Source organism: Erythrolamprus reginae, chromosome 1 (genome assembly GCF_031021105.1).
Source record: "Erythrolamprus reginae isolate rEryReg1 chromosome 1, rEryReg1.hap1, whole genome shotgun sequence".
Taxonomy (NCBI): Eukaryota; Metazoa; Chordata; class Lepidosauria; order Squamata; family Dipsadidae; genus Erythrolamprus; species Erythrolamprus reginae.
In genome coordinates, this window is record NC_091950.1 from 145253484 (window position 1) to 145275614 (window position 22131).

General features: G+C 41.7%; 1 protein-coding gene across 2 annotated transcripts in view; it reads right to left on the minus strand.

Annotated features, from left to right (window-relative positions):
• Positions 1-22131, minus strand: part of TCIRG1 (T cell immune regulator 1, ATPase H+ transporting V0 subunit a3) — a 43534-nt gene that overhangs the window by 1748 nt on the left and 19655 nt on the right. For both annotated transcript variants that reach the window (XM_070727790.1, XM_070727783.1), the window contains exons 9-20: positions 21784-21877; positions 19788-20000; positions 17463-17613; positions 16432-16571; positions 15293-15450; positions 14355-14445; positions 11982-12100; positions 9052-9265; positions 5997-6110; positions 4393-4518; positions 2610-2727; positions 839-1010 (exon numbers count right to left, since the gene is read on the minus strand). In XM_070727790.1, the coding sequence (XP_070583891.1) occupies positions 839-1010; positions 2610-2727; positions 4393-4518; positions 5997-6110; positions 9052-9265; positions 11982-12100; positions 14355-14445; positions 15293-15450; positions 16432-16571; positions 17463-17613; positions 19788-20000; positions 21784-21877 (1710 nt within the window). The remainder of the gene's footprint in view (positions 1-838; positions 1011-2609; positions 2728-4392; positions 4519-5996; positions 6111-9051; positions 9266-11981; positions 12101-14354; positions 14446-15292; positions 15451-16431; positions 16572-17462; positions 17614-19787; positions 20001-21783; positions 21878-22131) is intronic.

A 22131-nucleotide genomic window follows, 5' to 3' on the forward strand; every position in this document is an offset into this window, starting at 1 on the left:
CAGGTGTGCTGTGTCACCCTAGGATTCAACAACCTATCTAGGACAGTGATGGCGAACCTTTTTTCCTTGGGTGCAAGTGCCTATACCCATAATTCAATGCCTGTGGAGTGCGAAAACAGCCTCCCCCACATCCAGAGGCTCTCTGGAGGCTGGAAACGGCCTGTTTTCCAGGTTCTGGTGAGCCCAGTAGGCTCATGTTTCGCCCTCCCCAAGCTCCAAAGGCTTTCCTGGAGCCGGAGAAGGGTAAAAACACCCTCCCCCATCTCTCAGAGGCTCTCTGAAAGCCAAAACTGACCTCCCAGAGCCTCTGTGGAAGCCAAAAATCAGTTGGCTGGCACACACATGCACATTGGCACTGAGCTAGGGCAACAGCTTGCGTACCAGCAGATATGGCTCCGCGTGCCACCTGTGGCACCCGTGCCACAGGTTTGCCAGCACTGAACTAGGATCATAGACTTGATCTCTTTAAGAATTATTTATAGCCCTCTGATTCCTAAATGATAGCATAGAGGAATTTAGCCATCCAACTCGAATAAGGCAGTAATATTTACACAAAATGTTCTTGTGTTTGCCAGGAGAATTCCCTTTCCCATGCGTGTGTGAGCCATAGTGTCACAATGATTAGAATGGAATTTTGGAGGCTAATTCTGCTGCCTGCAGTTTGGCAATTTGATTTTCACTGGCTCTAGGTTGACTCAGCCTCCCATCCTTCCGCGGTCGGTAAAACGAGGACTCAGATTTTTATTTTGGGGGAGGGGGAGAGCAATATGCCGGCTCTGTAAATCGCTTAGAGAGGGCCGGAAAGCCCTGTGAAGATCTATTGCTATATATATCTCACCAATGAAGACGTAGGGCGTGCAGGAAAGCCGAGAGTCCCTCCATCACCAGCAAAATGGCCACAGTCAATATTGCAAAGAAAGCAAAGACAGGAACAAGGGCAACACTGCCTGCGAAGCTCTGAATCACAAAGCCATTCTTCATCACCATGGTCCAGAGGACCTCTGAGAGCTCTGTGGACAGGAATAAGCACGAGAGTTAGCAAAGATTGCAAAGGGGAAAATTCTCTTCCTGTTGCCTACTAGAAATCTCTGCCGATTGCACACGTGGACTTAATTCCTATGCCAAAATCTCTGGCTTTATTTACATGGCATTTTCTGGGTAAATAGTCAACCTTGTCGATTAGTTTGTTGACCACGGTTAAACAAATAATGGCTCAGCCTAGCGTAAGAGGAAAAACCCCACACAAAGATTATACAAGGTGTCTAGACTTAAAAGTTTGTTTAACCTTGTTTTGTTGAATAAGTCACCTTTCTCTGTGGTGACATAACAAACTACACCAGTGATGGTGAACATTTTTTCCCTCGGGTGCCGAAAGAGCGTGCGCGTGTGCCTTTGCACAGGTGTGAGTGCCCACACCCATAATTCAATGCGAAAACAGCTTCCCCCACCCTCTGGAGGCCCCTTGGAAGCCAGAAACTGCCTGTTTCGCAAGTTCTGGTGGGTCCAGTAGGCTTGTATTTCTCCACCATCCCCCAGGAGACTCTCTGGAAGCCAAAAACTGCCTCCCAGAGCCTCTGTGCGAGCCAAAAATCAGCTGGCCGGCACAGACATGCATGTTGGAGCTGAGCTAGGGCAACAGCTCGCATGTCAGCAGATATGGCTCCGTGTGCCACCTGTGGCACCCATGCCATAGGTTTGCCATCACTGCCCTAACCATGCTATACAAAAGCATAACTAAACAAACTACTTGTTTGTTTGCTTGTTTGTTTATGCTGCAATATATGAACCCAGCCACCATTTACTTTTCCCAGGGAATTTCAGGAAAAATTCTCACCAACCAAATAAACAGATAATAATAATAATAATAAATAATAATGTATTAGATTTGTATGCCAGCGACCAGTTAGGTCCCACAGAGTGGGCCTTCTCCGGGTCCCGTCAACTAAACAATGTTGGTTGGCGGGGCCCAGGGGAAGAGCCTTCTCTGTGGCGGCCCCGACCCTCCGGAACCAACTCCCCCCAGAGATCAGAATTGCCCCCACCCTCCTTGCCTTTCGTAAGCTCCTCAAAACCCACCTCTGCCGTCAGGCATGGGGGAACTAAGATAATTTTTCCCCTAGGCTTCTACAATTTATGCATGGTATGTTTGTATGTATGATTGGTTTTATAACAAGGGTTTTTAGATATTATAGTATTGGATTTTTACATTCTGTTTTTGTCACTGTTGTTAGCCGCCCTGAGTCCAGGGAGAGGGGCGGCATACAAATCCAATAATAAATAATAATAATAATAATAATAATAATAATAATAATAATAATAATAATGATGCCACCCCTCTCCGAAGACTCGGAGCGGCTCACAACAATAGTATAAGACAATATAACAGTAAGACAAATCTAATATTAAAAGAAAAAGATATATAAAACCCCAACAATTAAAAAACCATGCAACACATACATACCAAACATAAAATATAAAAGCCTGGGGGAGGTGTCTCAGTTCCCCCATGTCTGGCGATATAGGTGGGTCTTGAGTAATTTGCGAAATTATCACGGAGGTTTGCAAGCCAAAGAAAGCCTTCTCTGTTTCCCATCCCCCCAGCAACTCACGTGCGTGGGCCAAGCTGAGAGCCCAGAGACGCAGATAAGAGGCCGTGTTCGAGATGCAGCCCAGGCAAAACTCAATAGTGTGGATCGCTTGATGCATAAAGACGTCACCAGCGTCAAACTACGGGCAAGAGGGGAAAAGAATTGGGGTGGCAGTGAGGATTAACCAGGCACTCTCAACTAAGCCCTCCCATCCCGGGAGCGTTTTCAAAAATCCAAAGAAAGGAAATGAAAGAAGATGAGAGGGAGGAGTGGGAGACAGCAAATAAAGACTGATGAACAGAGCATTCAATAGATTTTAAGCATCAATAATGTTGGGATGAAAATGACAGGAGTACAGGTAGCACAGGCGACTTACAACAGTTCATTTAGTAACCATTCGAATTTGCAACAGCACTGAAAAAAGTGACTTATGAACTCTTTTTCACACAACTGTTGTTGCATTCCCATGGTCATATAATCAACATTTAGATGCAGGGCAATTGGTTCATATTTATAACGATCAATGTCCTAGATCATCTTTTGTGAACTTCTGACAAGCAAAGTCAATGGGGGAAGCCAGATTCACTTAACAGCCATGTCACTAACGTAAAACAAATGCAACCATTCACTTAACAACTTGTGGTGAGAAAAACCGTAAAAATGGGGCAAACACGCTTAGCACATGTTTCACTTAACAACATAAATTTTGGGGCTCAATTGTGGTCGTAACTTGAGGACTACCTGTAGCACAGCCTATGAACTTATAAACTTAAGATCTTGGGTCACAAATAGGAAGTTGCTTTTTTTATACAACTCCATCCTGACAAACCTGTTTTCCATTTTGACATAACTGCAGCTTTTCTAGTTTTTGCTGCCTGCATCCTTCTGTTCAAAACATACATATTGATCTATCTCTCTATGCTGGTTGTTTCAATTATTTCAGCCTTTCTTCTAGTCTCCTACCATGTCTAAAAAAAAAATCACTTAAGTGAAAATAAAGTCTTCAGGTTGTGGCAAATCGGCACAAAGTAGTAGCACCTCTACTTACAAACTTAATTTGTTCCGCGACCAGGTTCTTAAATAGAAAAGTTTATAAAAAGAAGCAATTTTTCCCATACGAATCAATGAAAAAGCAAACAATGCGTGTGATTGGGGAAACCACAGGGAAGGTGGAGGCCCCGTTTCCTCCCAGGAGATTCCTAGAGAGGCCCCACAGAGGCTTCTCCCCGCCTTTTCCGGTTAAAGTTTCAGAGGCTCGGGTTTGTAAGTGGAAAATGGTTCTTGAGAAGAGGCAAAAAAATCTTGAACAATCTTGAAAAATCTTATCTAGAAAAGTCTGTAAGTTCGTAAGCCCTGTTTCCTCCAGGGAGATTCCTAGAGAGGCCCCACGGAGCCTTCTCCCTGCCTTTTCCGGCCCTGTTTCCTCCTAGGAGATTCCTAGAGAGGCCCCACAGAGGCTTCTACCTGCCTTTTCTGGCCCTGTTTCCTCCAGGGAGATTCCTAGAGAGGCCCCATGGAGGCTTCTCCCCATCTTTTCCGGCCCTGATTCCTCCCAGGAGATTCCTAGAGAGGCCCCACGGAGCCTTCTCCCCGCCTTTTCCGGTTACAGTTTCGGAGGCTCGGGTTTGTAAGTGGAAAAAGGTTCTTGAGAAGAGGCAAAAAAATCTGGAACACCCGGTTCTTATCTAGAAAAGTTCGTAAGTAGAGGCGTTCTTAGGTAGAGGTACCACTGTACTGATCCAAAGGCTGGGAGGGAGGACATGGAACAAAATTCATCGCAACCAAATTAAAGTAAATGTGTTACCTTCTCTTCCTCTTCCTCCTGGTTGCTTTCCATGTGATCCATGTCATCTTCCGCAATGTTCACAGATCCCTTTCGTTCCTGTGAGTTCAGCAGAGTCTGCCGTTCTCCTGCTGTGGAAGGATTGGGCTGCAAAGATCCCCAAAACACATCAGCCAACAGTGAAGAGACTTGTTTTGACCTAGGCTTTCGCAAAAAGTATGAAGCAGAATTCTGGTCCTGACAAAACCCCTTTTATTAAACAAATGTGAATTCCTCACATTCACATTCAGCAAAGGCCCGGCGAACACTCGTTCAAAGATGAGTTTATGACCATAGAGCTTATCTAACTTGGAAATCTGCTATGTAAATATTTTCCAAACACAGTGCTGTGCAAGGATAGACTTGGCACAGAGCCTCTGAGATTCACGGATAGATCTTCACACTCCTGAACCGAATGACCGAATGAATTGTTTCCTGCAAAAGCCCACTCCCCTTTCGCTCCTCTTTACAGTGCTCCCTCGATTTTCGCAAGTTCAAACTTCGCGAATAGCGAATACCGCGGTTTTTCAAAAAATATTAATTAAAAAATATTTCACAATTTTTTTTCTATACCACGGTTTTTCCCGCCCGGTGATGTCATACGTCATCGCCAAACTAATGTTATGTGCTGTTTTTATTACTGTTCTTAGCCGCCCCGAGTCTACGGAGAGGGGTGGCATACAAATCCAATCAATCAATCAATCAATCAATAATTTTTGCAAATAAATAACAAAAAAATAATAATTATTGTTAATAAGTAATTATGTTTATAAATATCAGGATCACTAAGTGTTTTATTCAATGGTGAGTACCAGTAATAATGGTGAGTAAATGGTTGTTAAGGGAATGGGAAATGGTAATTTAGGGGTTTAAAGTGTTAAGGGAAGGCTTGTGATACTGTCCATAGCCAAAAAATGGTGTATTTACTTCCGCATCTCTACTTCGCGGAAATTCGGCTTTCGCGGGCGGTCTCAGAACGCATCCCCCGCGAAAATCAAGGGAACACTGTATTTCCTATGAGAGGGGCCATTCATCATCCACCTATGGCTTTACTCTCAAGTCGACCCTGATTTCTTAGCTGTTCTTTTCTTCTGGCAGCTCTACACATGCGCACACTGGGGAACAGGCTCCAGCTGTTCCTCTGCCTCTTTGCTGTCTAGCTCCAGAGGCAGCTGGTAACTGCCAGACAGCCTTGGCTCCCTCTCTGCCTCCGACACAGAGCCCTTGTCCGAGTCTTCCCCAGCCTCCAGGACTGAGCCATGTTCTTTCCCGATCTCCATACTGTCCAACTCTGCTGCCCACTGGCAGGCCACAACAAGGCTGCTCAAATATCACCTGGCCTCATTCCAGATCTAGCATCCAGATTATATAAAATTCCCCCATCACCCCACGCAAATCTGGTATTTTCCTTAATGGCATGTATCTTCTTTGAGGATGCTTCAGTGTTCATTATAGGCTGTTCTCGGCTCAGTCCTTAAATTGGAGGGCCCAAGAGATGAAAGTCTTAAAATCCCCATAGCTGGCAACTGAATTAGGGAACTAGTTTGCACAACAGTCCTACATTTATGCCAGGGAGTGATTCTTACCTGAGGTTTATTAACTTTCTGGCGATGTTTGTGCCAGTGATAAAGGGGCGTCCCCAGCAGCAAGATGGGTACAGAGGCTATAGCCAGCGCCATCAATACCGTCTGCACTGTTTTCTGTGGTGAGCAAGAGGACAGTTGTGGTTATTGCAGCCCCATCTCCAAGCATTCAGAACTAAAATAATGTTACAGGAATTTTTTAAAAAAACTTTACTGGGTTGGATCTCACAATCAGAACAAGATACTAAAACAAAGACAAATCCAGCAGCCTCTTCTCCCTTCCTCTCTTTCTCACACTTTACTTCAATTCCTATCCTGTTAAACTTTATTGATCAGGATCTTTTTTACACTGTAATCATATCTTGTCTTATTAGCAAAGCAAAAAACCCCCACGATTCTGAAAATTAGGAAACCACTCAATGCTTCTCTCGAAGTATTACAATCGACATGTTTGTCTTTAAAAATAGTTACTAGCACAATAAGTTTGAAAGGTGTTGTTACCCAGTAAAGGGAATAATTTTCTGATATTAAACATGCCATTGATAATATTTTGATTACTTAGTTCCATTTTAAACATTTTCCTTGAAAATGGGGACATGGATTATTTTCGGGGAAACACGGAAGCAATAGCGCCACACTTGTATAGTGCTTTACAGCCCTCTCTAAGCAGTTTACAGAGTCAGCATATTGCTCCAACAATCTGGGTCCTCATTTTACCAATCTCGGAAGGATGAGTCAACCTTGAGCCTGGTGAGACTGACAAACTGCAGGCAGCCAGCAGAGGTAGCCTGCAGTACTGCATTCTAACCACTATTCCACCACAACAAATACCAAAGGCATTTTTGATTACCTCTCAATAGCTAGAATTACATTTGTGTTTAGTTTCTCAATCTATATCTATATTCAAAAGGTCTTATGGCTTTGTACCTCTTGTATGCACATTATTCATCATTGCAAAATATTACAAATGATGGATTGACTTGTGAAACTGATATCACTATTTGGACAGAAAATTCATCTCAAATTACATTTCTCAAAAAAGCTGGGATTAAAAAACCAATGTAAATGAATATCCATGATTGAACAGAACAAAGCCATCTTAATATGTAACAAGGCAACTTTCATTCATAATTTGTCTGTGGATGAGACTGTCAAATAGGTACGCATAATTCAGTCTCAGAGGGGGTTATCTGAAGATAGGGAGTGTTAAGGTTAATCCTTTTTCCTTTTGTTTTTATCTCCTTTCACAAGATTCCATCTATTAAACGATGCAGTCCAATTGGAACCTTTTTCTGTTGTCATCCCTGTTCTATCAAATAGCATCACTCAGAGATTTCCCTAGGCGGGTGATGGCAAACCTAGGCCAGTGATGAGCCGGGGTGGCACAGCAGGTAGAGTGCTGTACTGCAGGCCACTGAAGCTGACTGTAGATCTGTAAGTCAGCGGTTCAAATCTCATCACCGGCTCAAGGTTGACTCAGCCTTCCATCCTTTCGAGATGGGTAAAATGAGGACCCGGACTGTGGGGGCAATACGCTGGCTCTGTTAAGAAGCGCTATTGCTAACATGTTGTAAGCCACCCTGAGTCTAAGGAGAAGGGCGGCATAAAAATTGAATAAATAAATAAAATAAACAAATAAACCTATGGCACAGGTGGCACAGGGAGCCAAATAGGTGGGCACACAAGACTTTGCCATGTTTCAGCTCCAGCACACACGCTGGCCAGATGACTTTCGGCCTTGGAAAAGGCCGTTTTGCCCTTTGGATGCTACAGGGAAGCTTCCTTGAAGCCCTGGAGGCAAAAAAAAAATATCACCCAATGGAGAAACCAGAAGTTTGGAAAACGGACTTCCGTTTTGCCCGTTCTTCTCTTTTTTGCACTCCGGAGGGTTCAGGGAAGCTTCCTAAAGCCCCGGAGTGCATAAAACAGCACAATGGGCAAACCGGAAGTGCATTTTCCAAACTTCCGGTTTGCCCGTTTGGGCATTTTCTTTCATCTACCAGGCTTCAGAAAGGCCTGTGCGTATGCGCAAGGGGGAGCTGTACATGTGTGGGGGGAAGGGAAGGGGTATAGGCACATGCACGCATGCTAGCACACCCACCCACACCCTTTTGGCAGGCAAACCAAAAAAGGCTCGCCATCACTGCCCTAGGCTCTGATTAGTGTGGGACGCAGGGTTCCTATCTGAGAGCTTTAAATAGTTTTTATTAGGGAAACTATCTTCTTTTTCTGTTTTTGCTTTTGTTATACCAGGGGTCTCCAAACTTGGCAAGTTTAAGACTTGTGGACTTCAACTCCCAGAATTCTCTAGCCAGCATAGAGAATTCTGGGAGTTGAAGTCCACAAGTCTTAAAGTTGCCATCTTTGAAGACCTATGCCAGTGATGGCACATGGAGCCATATCTGCTGGCACACAAGCTGTTGCCCTAGCTCAGCTCCAATGAGCATGTGTATGCATGTGTATGCTGGCCAGCTGATTTTTGGCTCTGGGAGGTGTTTTTGGCTCCAGAGAGCCTCTGCGAGAGAATGGGGAAGGGTGTTTTACTCTCCCCCGGCTCCAGGGAAGCCTCTGGAGCCTGGGGACGGCAAAACATGAGCCTATTGGGCACATGCTCTTTCAGCACCCGAGGAAAAAAAGGTTTGTGATCACTGACCTGTGCTTTATACACCCATGTTTAATTTTGCATGCCACCAAAATCACTGACACATTTGGCAGCTTTAGGAATGTGAACCAAAATAAATTAAATAAAATAAAATAAAATAATAAAATATAAAATATAAAATAAAATAATAATAAAATATAAAATAAAATAAAATATAAAATAAATAAAATAAAATAAAATAATAAAATCCAGATTTCAAGGAAACATTTTATCCCCAAGCAGCTTCCTCTGTTCTTACACTATTTGACAATGATGCACATTTGGAACCATTAAGTATTATTTGTCCCATTCAACACAACAAATTCTGGAAAGAAGAAAACCAATAAAGAATTAAAGGGAGCAACACTTTTTAAATAGGTAATCAAAAGGTTGGGTACGATGCTAAAAGCAATTTACCTGCTGATTAAAGAGCGGACGATTTCCAGTAGCCTCTGAAAACATGAACATGTTAATGAATTGGATGAGAATGCTAGGGGCGAACATGGAGTTAGACGCATCATACATAAACCATTTGTAAAATATCAGGATTACAAGGTAGCCAAAAAGCAGCAGAAGAAATGTGATCTCTGGAAGGAAAACCAATAGGATCTTGTATGTTTGCTTGAAGTGGCTGCAAACCAAAGAGACAAGAGAAGCCATCAGCCAAACCATCAGAGACACATCCAGACCAATATCACTGATTATACCCAGATGCCTCTTGAGAAGTAGCAGCTCAACCTCCATTATGTTCCTCCACCTCTAAGGAAGAGGACAGAGCATATACCATATTTTTTGGAGAATAAGATGCACCGAATACAATACTGATACAATATTCTGCCTCTGCCTCCCAGCAATTTGCCTCCCAGCAAACAGCACAGATGATATACACTGTTTGCTGTGTATTTCTGTGCATGTGTGCCTGACCCATAGAAATAGCAAAGAATTGGAGAAATGGCAGTATATTAATGCCAGAATGTTTTCTTAAATGTAGTCACATTAACTCCTCCCATTTATTTAAATTGATCTACTCCAAACATGATTAAGTCAGGGCTTAACTCATTTGTCTTATCATAATACTAAAACAGGATACTGTTACATTTCAGATTCTACTTGCACAGATGCTGTTAAATGGATGTGGCTTTCTGGAAGTATAGTTATTCTCTGCTATTTAGAAGAAGACATTCCGACAAATCTAACCATCATTAGTAAAATTATGGAATGTGCTGAACTAACAAAAATAACAATGGAAATTCAAAACAAAAATGATTCAGAGTTCTACAAGGCCTGGGAGAAATGGTTCAGATGGTTATCTAAATCTAAAGACAATAAAATGAAAAATAATTAAAATCTCTTAATATGAATCAAAATAAAGATATGCACAATAGAAATTCAGACCAAAATCAATACAACCCATCTGAATTCAATCCATTTGATAATTACTAGAAACTTACCAATATTACAACCTACAATTACGTCTTACTAACAAAAACAACAAACATAATCAAACTAAGCCGTCACAATCCAAATGCCTGCTAGCTTGCAGGTACTACTACTACTCTCTCTTTCTCTCTCTTCTCTCTTCCTTCTTCTTTTCTTTCTTCCCTCTTTCCTTTTCTATCCCTTTTCTTTCCACGTTATCTTGGACTATTAAATATTACAGCCATAAGATTATCCAAATAAGAATATTGAATACAAAATATTTACATATAGACAAATACTCGGAATGTGTATACAATAATATATATAAGCCGTTGTATAATAATACTGTTTACCCCCTCCCCCTCCCACATCCCTCTTTTCCCCTGTTTTCTTTCTTTTTTTATAAACTAATAAAGTATATTTTTTAAAAATGTAAAAAAAAAAAAGAAGATACAAAAGCACTGGGCCTCTTCAGATCAAGCATTTATTTTAAAAAGCTTCTTCATTTCCTTAAGTTGTCTAGAAAAATAATAAAGCAGCCTTTAAAAAAATAAGTCTAATAATTGGAACATTCTACAGACATTTATAATTATTGACTTATCTCCTTGCATCCAGTTTCAGAACTCTGCCTTTACCTCCCAGCAATTTGCCTCCTTGCAGCATTAGCTTCACTTTCAGTTCTACTAGGTGGCTGAAGCTTCAATCAGCTGAGGGTCAGGAAGCTGATAATCAGTTGCTTGGCTTAACAGGCTCTGTTCTGTTTGCTGCAATGACGTAAATTGCAGGTAGGCAGAGGCCAAAGGGTGGTGGTTGCTGGGTTGGGCTATATTTGGTGTATAAGATGCATCAAGGTTTTCATCATCTTGTTAAAAAGGTGTGTCTTTTTTTTTTTAATAAAATAGTTTTTATTATATTACATAAATAAAAAAGGAAGGACAAATACATCTTAATTTGCATCGTTATATCTACATATAGTGTTAGCTATACATTCATTGTGTTTGTTTCATATAATTGTTCTGAACAGATAATCCATATCGTTTCAGCATAGCAAACTTAATATATATAATATATACATAACAGTAAATTCTAAACCTTCTGTCTAGATGTTTTTTACAATCTGTCCCTTCCTTCGCCCATGCCCCCCCTTAAACTGTTTGACAGTTCTAAATTCTTATACTTAACGATGTGCAGCAAGTAGCGGCTGCGGTTTTACCATATTCTCTCTGATATACACTTTGTCTAAGGTCAGTTTGGATTGAAAATGATGTCCAATTGATTGAGGGTTTTCAGAATTATGTGTTTAGTCACTGTCAATATTTTTTCTATTTGTCAGCCTGTTTTTGTTTAAATTTTGTCTTATTTCTCTTTGTTACCCAATCGTAGAATTTTTCCCAGATTTCATAGTATCTTGAGTCTTCTTTGTTTTTGAGTTTTTGGGCGAGTCTGTCCATTTCTGCACAATCGTATATTTTCTTAATAATTTCTCTTTCTGATGGTGTATCCTCTTTTTTCCAGTTCTGTGCAATTGTAATTCTTGTGGCTGTGATTATGTGGTGAATCAAATAAAAATCATCTTTTTTACCTTTTTCATCTATTATGCCCAAAAGAAACGTCTCTGGTTTTAATTTTAGTTTGATTGTCGTAATATCCTGAATCCATGTTTGAATTTTTTTCCAAATCTTTTTTATACGTGGACATGTCCACCATGTTGCTGGGTTGGGCTATATTTGGTGTATAAGATGCATCAAGGTTTTCATCATCTTGTTAAAAAGGTGTGTCTTATACTCCGAAAAATATGGTAGCTGTCATTATGTCTAGCTACTATCAATTTTACCCTCCAAAAATGTATCCAACTCCCTTTTAAAACCCGTCTTTCCAAAACCACCTTGGTTGACTAAGCAGCAGTGATACATCAACTGGATACTCACAAGTGGTTGAAGATGCCAACAAACACCCCAAAGGTCATGTGAAAAACGCCCAAGATTACAGACATCTTCATTTTGAAGGAGTTTAGAAAAGTGAGGTGATTAACAGCCAGACTCCAGATCTGGTTCACAAGAAAAGAAGAGAAACATCTCACGCATGGCAATGACAAGAGCCAGTTTAGATTTGGGAAGGGGAAACAAATAAAAGGAAAGCAGGGGAGAGAAAAATCAAATTAATTTTAATTCTGGTTTGGTCTTCTTTACAGCTGGACTTTGGGTGTAAAAGTAACATAAAAGAGCAACGTGGGGTGAAAAAAGATTTTTCCATCAAAACAGTTTGAAAACCCGTTCTTTCATATAATTGATTGGTTACGATATATGGATGCCAAGATGGCACCTTTCTTAAATATAGCTTTGTACATTTACACAAAGGATGGCAATAGAAATAAATACAGTATACAGTGATCCCTCGAGTTTCGCGATCTCGAGCTTCGCGAAACGCTATATCGCGATTTTTCCACCCGATGACGTCACTCTCCCTTCCTTTCTCATCTTTCTTTCTCTCTCTCTTTCTCTATCTTGTTTCTTCCTCTCTCACACTCTCTTCCTCCCTCTCTCATCTCTTTCTTTCCTTCTCTCTCTTTCTCTATCTCTCCCCCTCTTGCTGGCGGGCGGCGGGCGGGGGGCGGCGGGCAGGCGGGCGGGCGGGGGCATCAGCGAGGAGCCGGGGTTTCCCCTTTGCGTGGGCGGCGGGGAAACCCCAATCTTCATCTGCTCGCTGCTGCTGCAGCAGCAGCGAGCAGACGAAGATCGGGGTTTCCCCGCCACCCACGCAAAGGGGAAAGCCCGATTCGGCTCCTCGCTGCTGCCGCCGAGCAGATCAGCTGCTGGGCGGCCGCAGCAGCAGCGAGCAGACGAAGATCCGGGTTTCCCCGCCGCCCATGCAAACTCCACCATCTGCGCATGCGCGGCCATGGAAAAAGGGCGCGCATGCGCAGATGATGTTTTTACTTCCGCAACCCTACATCGCGAAAAATCGATTATCGCGAGGGGTCTTGGAACGGAACCCTCGCGATAATCGAGGGATCACTGTATTGCAAATGCATATACCCCAAATTGAATCTGAGATTACATATTTGCCTAAAGTTAACTGCAATTCTGATTAAATCTCAGGACTATGTTGAGATATTAAACTGATATTAATTTTGTTTTGTCTCAAGTCAGTTTTTACCTAGCTACAGTATTGACCTTTAGTTGAGTTGGAAAAATATCTCCCAGAATTCCCTGTCAGAATGCTGGAACTAATTGCTTGGCACTGTATAGCCTAATATTCTTGGATATCAGCACAGGGGTGTTAGATATTATTTATTTATTATTTATTTATGTATTTATCAGATTTCTATGCCGCCCTTCTCTTGGGACTCAGAACGGCTCAGAGTAAACAAATACAAAAACATGAAGACATCTAATATTAAATACTCTAAAAATCTCAATACTAAAAACACATAGAAATCTAACTTGTTATATTCTAAAACCCCTATATATTAATAAACCAGTTAGGAAACTACATGAGGTCATGGTTAAATATTCAGCAATAATAAAACTATATTCAAAAAATGTATTGCATCCCATCATACTCTTGTTCAAACTATAGTTTGTTTGTTTGTTTAATGCATTTACATTGTTTTTTTCCTCTGAAAGCTTAAGAGACTATGTATATTGGTCTTTCCCTTGTTTTATCTCTGCCACACAGACTGGGCCAAAGAAACCAAAAAACCCTCCAATGACTAAGGGGGGAACCTATTTTTGTTAGCTGCATCATGTCACTTTGCATGTTAGTTAGTTAAGTCAGTTATATCAGTGTTTCCCAACCTTGGCCACTTGAAGATATCTGGACTTCAACTCCCAGAATTCCCCAGCCAGCGAATGCTGGCTGGGGAATGCTGGGAGTTGAAGTCCAGATATCTTCAAATGGCCAAGGTTGGGAAACACTGAGTTATATAACCACCTATTGTTGATGCAGCAACAACACTGCAGCAAGGTGCTCAGCAGTCAGTGGAATTACCTGACAATAGTTCCCCACACAAAAGGAGTCTTTTCTGTCAAGAAAACCTTCAACTTTCTTGAAAGAAATTGGGAGGGAGAAAATTACACATGCCACCTTAAGCTCCTGAAGGAAAGGCAGAATATAACTAAGGAAGACAGGCACATTGCATTGAGAATTCCTATTGAAATCGTCACACTTTGAAGTCAACTGAAAGACAATGGAAGCCTGTGAACTTTACATTTGTTCAACATGATTGAATATGCCTCGTTCCTTTTCATCCAGTATAGCAACCCACGTGCCTACTTGTTTCAAGTGGCCACTCCACTTACCGGATCTATGCCAAAAGGGTAGGGACCCTTAAAGACGCCAGTGACATTGGGGTCCAGGTCTAGAGCAACGCTTTCTATGATATAATCCGTGCTGTGAGGGGGGAAAAAAAGAAGAGTTTCAAGTTTCCAAATGTAAAATAATGCACTTGGGGAAAAGGAATCCTCAATCTGAGTATTGTATTGGCAGTACTGTGTTAGCAAAAACTTCAGAAGAGAAGGATTTAGGGGTAGTGAATTCTGACAGTCTCAAAATGGGTGAGCAGTGTGGTCGGGCGGTAGGAAAAGCAAATAGGAAAAGCTTGGCTGCATAGCTAGAGGTATAACAAGCAGGAAGAGGGAGATTGTGATCCCCTTATATAGAGCGCTAGTGAGACCACATTTGGAATACTGTGTTCAGTTCTGGAGACCTCACCTACAAAAAGATATTGACAAAATTGAACGGGTCCAAAGACGGGCTACAAGAATGGTGGAAGGTCTTAAGCATAAAACATATCAGGAAAGACTTAATGAACTCAATCTGTACAGTCTGGAGGACAGAAGGAAAAGGGGGGACATGATCGAAACATTTAAATATGTTAAAGGGTTAAATAAGGTTCAGGAGGGAAGTGTTTTTAATAGGAAAGTGAACACAAGGACAAGGGGACACAATCTGAAGTTAGTTGGGGGAAAGATCAAAGGCAACATGAGAAAATATTATTTTACTGAAAGAGTAGTAGATCCTTGGAACAAACTTCCAGCAGGTGTGGTTAAACTGAATTTAAACATGCCTGGGATAAACATATATCCATCCTAAGATAAAAATACAGGAAATAGTATAAGGGCAGACTAGATGGATCATGAGATCTTTTTCTGCCTTCAGTCTTCTACGTTTCTATGTAAGTGACGACTATGGCCTCCACCAAGGAGAAGGGGAATTTTTGGCTTTTGACCCTTGATACCTCCAGTCCGAGTTGTTGGCCATCGCAGCAACACTCCAAGCAGAGGGGAAGATCGTCAGTGCCTTGCTGAAGCATTCATTGTAGATGAAACCAGTGTAAATAGAGAAGGCACCCATTAAGAGGATGAGGTAGCGGCCCGCAAAGAACATCTGCCAGATCTGATAAGGGAAGGTAACATTAAGTACGGATGATCCACGGAGGGAACGTACTCAGCAGCCCATTTACAGTTATTACGTTAATTTCTGAAAGTGTTCAGCTTCCCAAATAGTCAGAGACACAAACTGGGGCCAGGGTAGCTGCCAGCCAAAACTACAGTGATCCCTCATTTTTCGCAGGGGATGTGTTCCAAGACTACCTGCGAAAAACGAATTTCCGTGAAGTAGAGGAAAGATATTATATTTTTTAATGTATTTAACCAGTATTTGGACTTTTAAAACCCACTCTCTGCATTAAACAGTCATTCTATAATGTTTCTCAGCTGGAACTACATGTGATATCCTACCAGTTTCTTTAATAGAGTACAGTAGTACGGTAGAAGAATTTTATGGATTTTTAATGGATTCAAAATTTTCAATGGATTTAAGGGATTTAAGCCCCCTTTCAAAACCCGTGAAGTAGCGAATCCGCAAATGATGAACCGAAAAGTAGCGAGGGGTTACTATAATTCATATTTGTTTTTTGAGGATTTAAAAAACGGGTAGCACCATCTTGTGGTCCTACAGGAGAAAAAGGGGGGATGAATGAAGGATGAAATTTGAAGTTTTTCCCTACCGGTTCTGTGGGTGGGGCTTGGTAGGTGTGGTAGGGGAAAGACACTGCAAAAATTTCAATTTCTACCCCACTCCTGGGGGAAGGATATTGCAAAATCCTCCATTCCCACCCCACTCTGGGGCCAGCCAGAGATGGTATTTGCTGGTTTTCCAAATTACTCAAAATTTCTGCTACCAGTTCTCCGAACTACTCAAAATTTCCGCTACCAATTCTCCAGAAGTTGTCAGAACCTGCTGAGTTTCACCCCTGGGATGACCTTGTTCTAAAATTATTTCCAGATACCTGGCAGAAATAGGTCATCTTTCTTTTCCATCTAACCTAAAGTGCACATTCCATGGAAAGATCTTATTCAACCAAGCAAGGCTCACCTCATTTTCCGCCTTCTTCATTCCAGGTCGGTTCTCAAAAAGCACCATCCAAAGGGCAAAGATGAACATCAGTAGCCCATGGCCAACATCCCCAAACATGACAGCAAAGAGGAACGGGAAAGTGATGATGGTGTAAGGAGCTGCAAAGGAGAGCTGATATCAGCTGAGAAGATTAAGGAAAGCCCCACAGCTACTTGCCCTGTTGCTTTATTCAGTCCAAAGTGTCATCATCCCTGTATGTTGGTTGGTGGGGATTTTTTTGAATCACACAAAAATCAGGAGTAACCAACGTATCTCGTCCTCTCATATTGGGCTTATGCAAACTCTAGAACTAACACTAGTTCCTGCTGGATTTCTTCTCTCTTTTACACTCCACATGGCTTATCTTTGTTTGGAAGGGAGGAGATTCATTCATGCATTCATTCATTCATTCATTCATGCATGCTTTCTTTCTTTCTTTCTTTCTTTCTTTCAATTTGACTTATATGTTGCACATTCTTTCAGGACTCAAGGTGGCTCACAACAATGAAACGACACAATAAAGAAGTCAAATTCAATGTTAAAACAGTAAAAAAAACCACCTTAATTATAATAATAAAAATCCCTAATAATTAATACTAATCATCACACATACCAGTCAATCCTACTATCACACACACCAGTCAAAAAATGTATCGCCGGAAGTAGGTTGTTAATTCTCAGGCCCCCAGGCCTGTCGGCAGAGCCAGAACTTCAAGTCTTTTCAGAAGACCAGTAGGGTAGGGGCAGTACGGATATCGGGGAGTAGTTGGTTCCAAAGAGCCGGGGCTGCCACAGAGAAGGCCCTCCCCCGCGGGCCCGCCAAACGACATTGCTTAGTTGACGAAACCTGGCAAGGGCGAATCCTCTGGGATCTAATTGGTCTCTGGGAGGTATGTGGCAGGAGCCGTTACTGTATCTGTCCCACCCCGCCATTGGCAAGGAAATGGGTATCAAGCAATGGACCAAACCTCCACAGGTGAAGAGATGAGGGATGGAGCATATTTCCTCACCTGGGTTCATCTCTTGATAGCTGGCCACCCCATAGGCATCAATAATGTTCTGGAAGCCAGCAGTGAATTTATTGGTGCGAATGAGAGTTGGCGGGCTCTCAGTGCAGAGAATCCGGTGGACAAAGGACTCCACTCCAGAACCACTGCGCTGCTGTAGGAACAAAAGACAATCACCCAAGGCAGTTTAGGCAACAGATGTTCTTGGGTTTGGCCACTTTTCCTCCTCTCTCTCTCTCTCTCTCTGAGCTCGCTTTCAGTGACTCAACCTCTACAGCAGTGTTTCCCAACCTTGGCAACTTGAAGATATCTGGACTTCAACTCCCAGAATTCCCCAGCCAGCATTTGCTGGCTGGGGGATTCTGGGAGTTGAAGTCCAGATATCTTCAAGTTGCCAAGGTTGGGAAACACTGCTCTAGAGTGCAGAGCTATGAATCATCCAAGTACTCATCCCAAAGACAAACTGCAACCCATGCTAAAAGCATTTGGAGCACTAAATCAAGTGGACCATGACAAGTGCAATGGCCTTTTTGCAAAGGCCACTACTCAGCTATTGCTTTCCAAAAAAAAAATGTAAGTTTCCAGGGTTACAAACACTAATTATCTTCCATTAATTACCTTTTGTAAGCTACCTCTCACAATCGAGAACTCTCGCGGAATAATTGGGAAGCTTGAAGTCCTATCTCAAATAATATAAAAGTACGTCAAAAGTCGCAGCTTTAAAATCCGTATGTTACAGGGAAGCTACCTGGAGCCTCCTAGGAGGATGCAGGAGCTATGCAAGTCCCTGACTTCACATTTTTCACCCACTGGAAATTTTGATCCTTTAGCTCCTGAGATTTTAAGCACACATTATTTACATATTTCCAAGCATTTCTTTATACCCTCATGGGTATATTTTTTTAAGATTTAATTTTTAAAGATTTTTTTTAATCTTGAAAAAATTACTGCTCTATAGGGGAAATGGCAAAGAAAATTAATTACACGTTAGTAGCAATCTCAGTCCATTAGATACTTCTGTTACGTAACCAAAATATATAGGAAGCACTCGTATGCTTTAAGAGCACAAGGCTTGCCTTAAAGAATTATACTTTTTGAGGGTGAGGTGTGGAGAAACAATCTTCAGAGGAGATACTTTCCTACTAAAACTTAGCTTGAATGAAGATCGTCAGAATGGTACCGTATTTTCAGAGTATAAGACGCACCTTCTCCTACCCCCCCAAAAGAAGAGACTGAAAATTTGGGTGCGTTTTATATTAATGTAGCTTTTTTTAAAGCTTTCCCCCTCAGCTCTAACAAGGTGCTAACAATCTTCCTGGCCCTTCCCGGCTTGTTTTCATTGCTACTCCCTCCAAAAAAGGTTTTTTCAGTCCTAATGAAGTGCCAACAATCATCCTGGCTTGCAGGATGTTTTGCACTGCTATTCCGAAGAAGGTTTTTTTTCAGTCCTAAATCTTTGCAGGCTTGTTTTCATTGCTACTCCCTCCGAAGATTTTTTTTTTCAGGACTAACCCGGGTATATAATAATGTGCTTAAGCTGACTAGGCTAAGGCCTCTAGACAGATGAATACTTTGTAGGTAGATCCCCCCCCCCCCTTATTTTCCTCTCCCAAAATTAAGTGCATCTTATACTCGGGTAAGTCCTAAGCTTCGAAAAATATGGTAAGTTCCACAGGAAGGCAGGTTTCAGCTATCTGAGAATAGGGGCACCAATCCTGCAACATTTTGGGGGTGGCGGCAGCTCTTATTGGTTAACCTATCAGCCAAAGGAATTTCCTTTCAGCTACTAGTGCAAAGAGGAATGAATTATTGAGAAAAAGCAATACAGTGGTACCTCTACATACGAACTTAATTCGTTCCGTGACTGGGTTCTTAAGTAGAAAAGTTTCTAAGAAGAAGCCATTTTTCCCATAGGAATCAATGTAAAAGCAAATAATGTGTGCGATTAGGGAAACCACAGGGAGGGCGGAGGCCGTTTCCTCCCAGGAGATTCTTGGAGAGGCCACACAAAGGTTTCTCCCCACCTTTTCCAGCTGTTTCCTCCCCGGAGATTCCTAGAGAGGCCCCATGGAGGCTTCTCCCTGCCTTTTCCGGCCCTGTTTCCTCCCTTTCAGAAGCTCGGGTTCGCATGTAGAAAATGGTTCGTGAGAAGAGGCAAAAAAAATCTTGAACACTTGGCTCATATCTAGAAAAGTTCATAAGTATAGGAGTTTGTAGGTAGCGGTGCCACTGTACCTTTCTCCTCATGATCTATAGCATCGCAGGCAGTGCACAAGAAGGATGACAAGAGGAGAAAAGACATCCCTACAGACATCCAGTGGCGCTTACCGATCCTTCACGCAAGGCCTGCTGCACAGCGGGAAGATCACGGACAGGGCACCAGACCTCCCCAATGAGGCATTTATCAGTGATGCTGAAGCTGCACTGATTGAGGATGAAGTAGATAGCCTTCATCTTCTGGATCTGGACTTCCCATGCAGGTAGAACTGAAAGCACTTTTTGAAGCACCTGGTCCAAGTACTGCTCTGTCTGGCCCAACACCTGTTTGCAAGAGTTTGGGAGGGAGACAACACAAGACGGACTGAGTTCACAGCTTTCATTAGCAGAGTGATTTAAAGTTAATATTATGGAAGATGCTCAGAGCAGAACATTTGAGCCGGGGTGGCGCAGTGGTTAGAGTGCAGCACTGCAAGCTACTTCAACTAACTGCCAGCTGTAGTTCAGCAGTTCAAATCTCACCGCCGGCTCAAGGTTGGCTCAGCCTTCCATCCTTCCGAGCTGGGTAAAATGAGGACCCAGGTTGTTGGGAGCAAATATGCTGATTCTGTAAACCGCTTAGAGAGGGCAGTAAAAGCACTATGAAGAGATATATAAGTCTAAATGCTATTGCTATTTGTATTTCTACCTGTCTTAAGCAAAAGTAGACAATCACAATCAAAAAATAAAACATCATACACTAACAGTAAAAAACATTGGTGCCAAAACTAAACTTTCTTGATACACAACATTCTCCTCCCTTTCTGACCTCATCATATCTACACTTTTTAAACTGACAACTTCCCCCAATGTTCTAATTATATTTATAAATTAGTAAAAGAAATGGAAACAGTTTATTATAAGAAGTGAAGAGACAAATAGGAGAAAAGGGGTGGACACATAGGGGGAAGGACAAAGTCCTTTCCAAATCAGACTTGGGTAAAACAGGAAAACATAGAAGAAACCTCTGCACTTCAAGAAATAGGAGAGGAATGACTTTTATAAGCTTTGAAGGAAAAATTAAGTGTTTTACAGGAGTGATGGACAAATACACTATCTAAAAAGCACTACTGGCTTTCAAAAAAAATAACATTTTTAAAACTACACAGACTTGTAAGATTTGGTGAACTCATGGCTGAATTGCACACTTCTGATCTGGAACAAAGGCATCTTCCAAAGCCAAAGCTTTAGAGCAGTGTTTCCCAACCTTGGCAACTTGAAGATATCTGGACTTCAACTCCAAGAATTCCCCAGCCAGCATTCGCTGGCTGGGGAATTCTGGGAGTTGAAGTCCAAATATATTCAAGTTGCCAAGGTTGGGAGACACTGCTTTAGAGAATGGACTTATTGTATTCAATCAACCAGCCATTGATAAGAGCTGGTATAAAGAAACAAAATTGAATATTTGATCGAGGACCAATTAAGGTTAACATTTGGGGTGATTTGGGATTGAAGTCATGGTAAATTTTTGGATTTTTTTTTGGAACTTGAGCTTCGTCTTTCTCCTATTACTGTTCACAATTTTTATTATTTTTATATTCTTACATATGTTCATTTCCTCCCTGTTAACTACTTTATTATTAATATAGTTTACAGATGACAGGCTAACTATTTTTAAGCAATTTAGCAGTTTGCCAGTTTAGAATTATTTTGGCCCGTTTCACAGAGGAAAACATTGCTGCATTATATTAATCAGCAGCAGCTAGAGAGGATGTTATATGTCGGTTGGAGGATTTTTTAAGACACTTTTTTTGTTAATCTCTGTTGTACTTTTTTATTTTGGCATTTTGTATTTTAACCTTTTTTCAGGTTAAAAAATTGGGGGGAGAGAGAGAGAACAAAGAAATCTTGCAAAGATTTGCAGGATTCCAACAATCCTGCAGTCCCAATAGTTGAAAAACATTGCTGATAAATCTTAAGGGAAAATTGAAATGACAATATTTATGTAGAATTTGCCATTATTAGACTTCTCAATATTTTTTTCTTTCACTGGGGGAAAAAAAGGTACTGGATCCACCACAGCCTCCTGCATACTTCCTCTGCCCCAATCCCTGCTGAGAATCCTTACTATGTTCAGGTCTTCCACTTGAGTTCGTAGCCCACGTAAGGTATCTGTGCGCTCAGCTTCATTCTCAGGATACGGGTACAGGTGGCAGTGAAAGCTGGGGAGAAACACAACACATTATGTGCAGTCACAGGCGGAGGAGGCTGAGCTGAGCTGAGCTGGGCAAGAAGATGCTCTTGGGGAACTGACAGCATGGCTAATGGGGAGTTCCTCAGAATAGCTCCAGCACTTTGGGAAAAGAGGCAATATTTGAATGACGTCAGACTGAGGAAGGAACACATCATGAAAGCAATTTTAGAATGGAAGGGCAGGCTTCACTATTAAGTAAGTACGTAATAGTTGATGCATTCA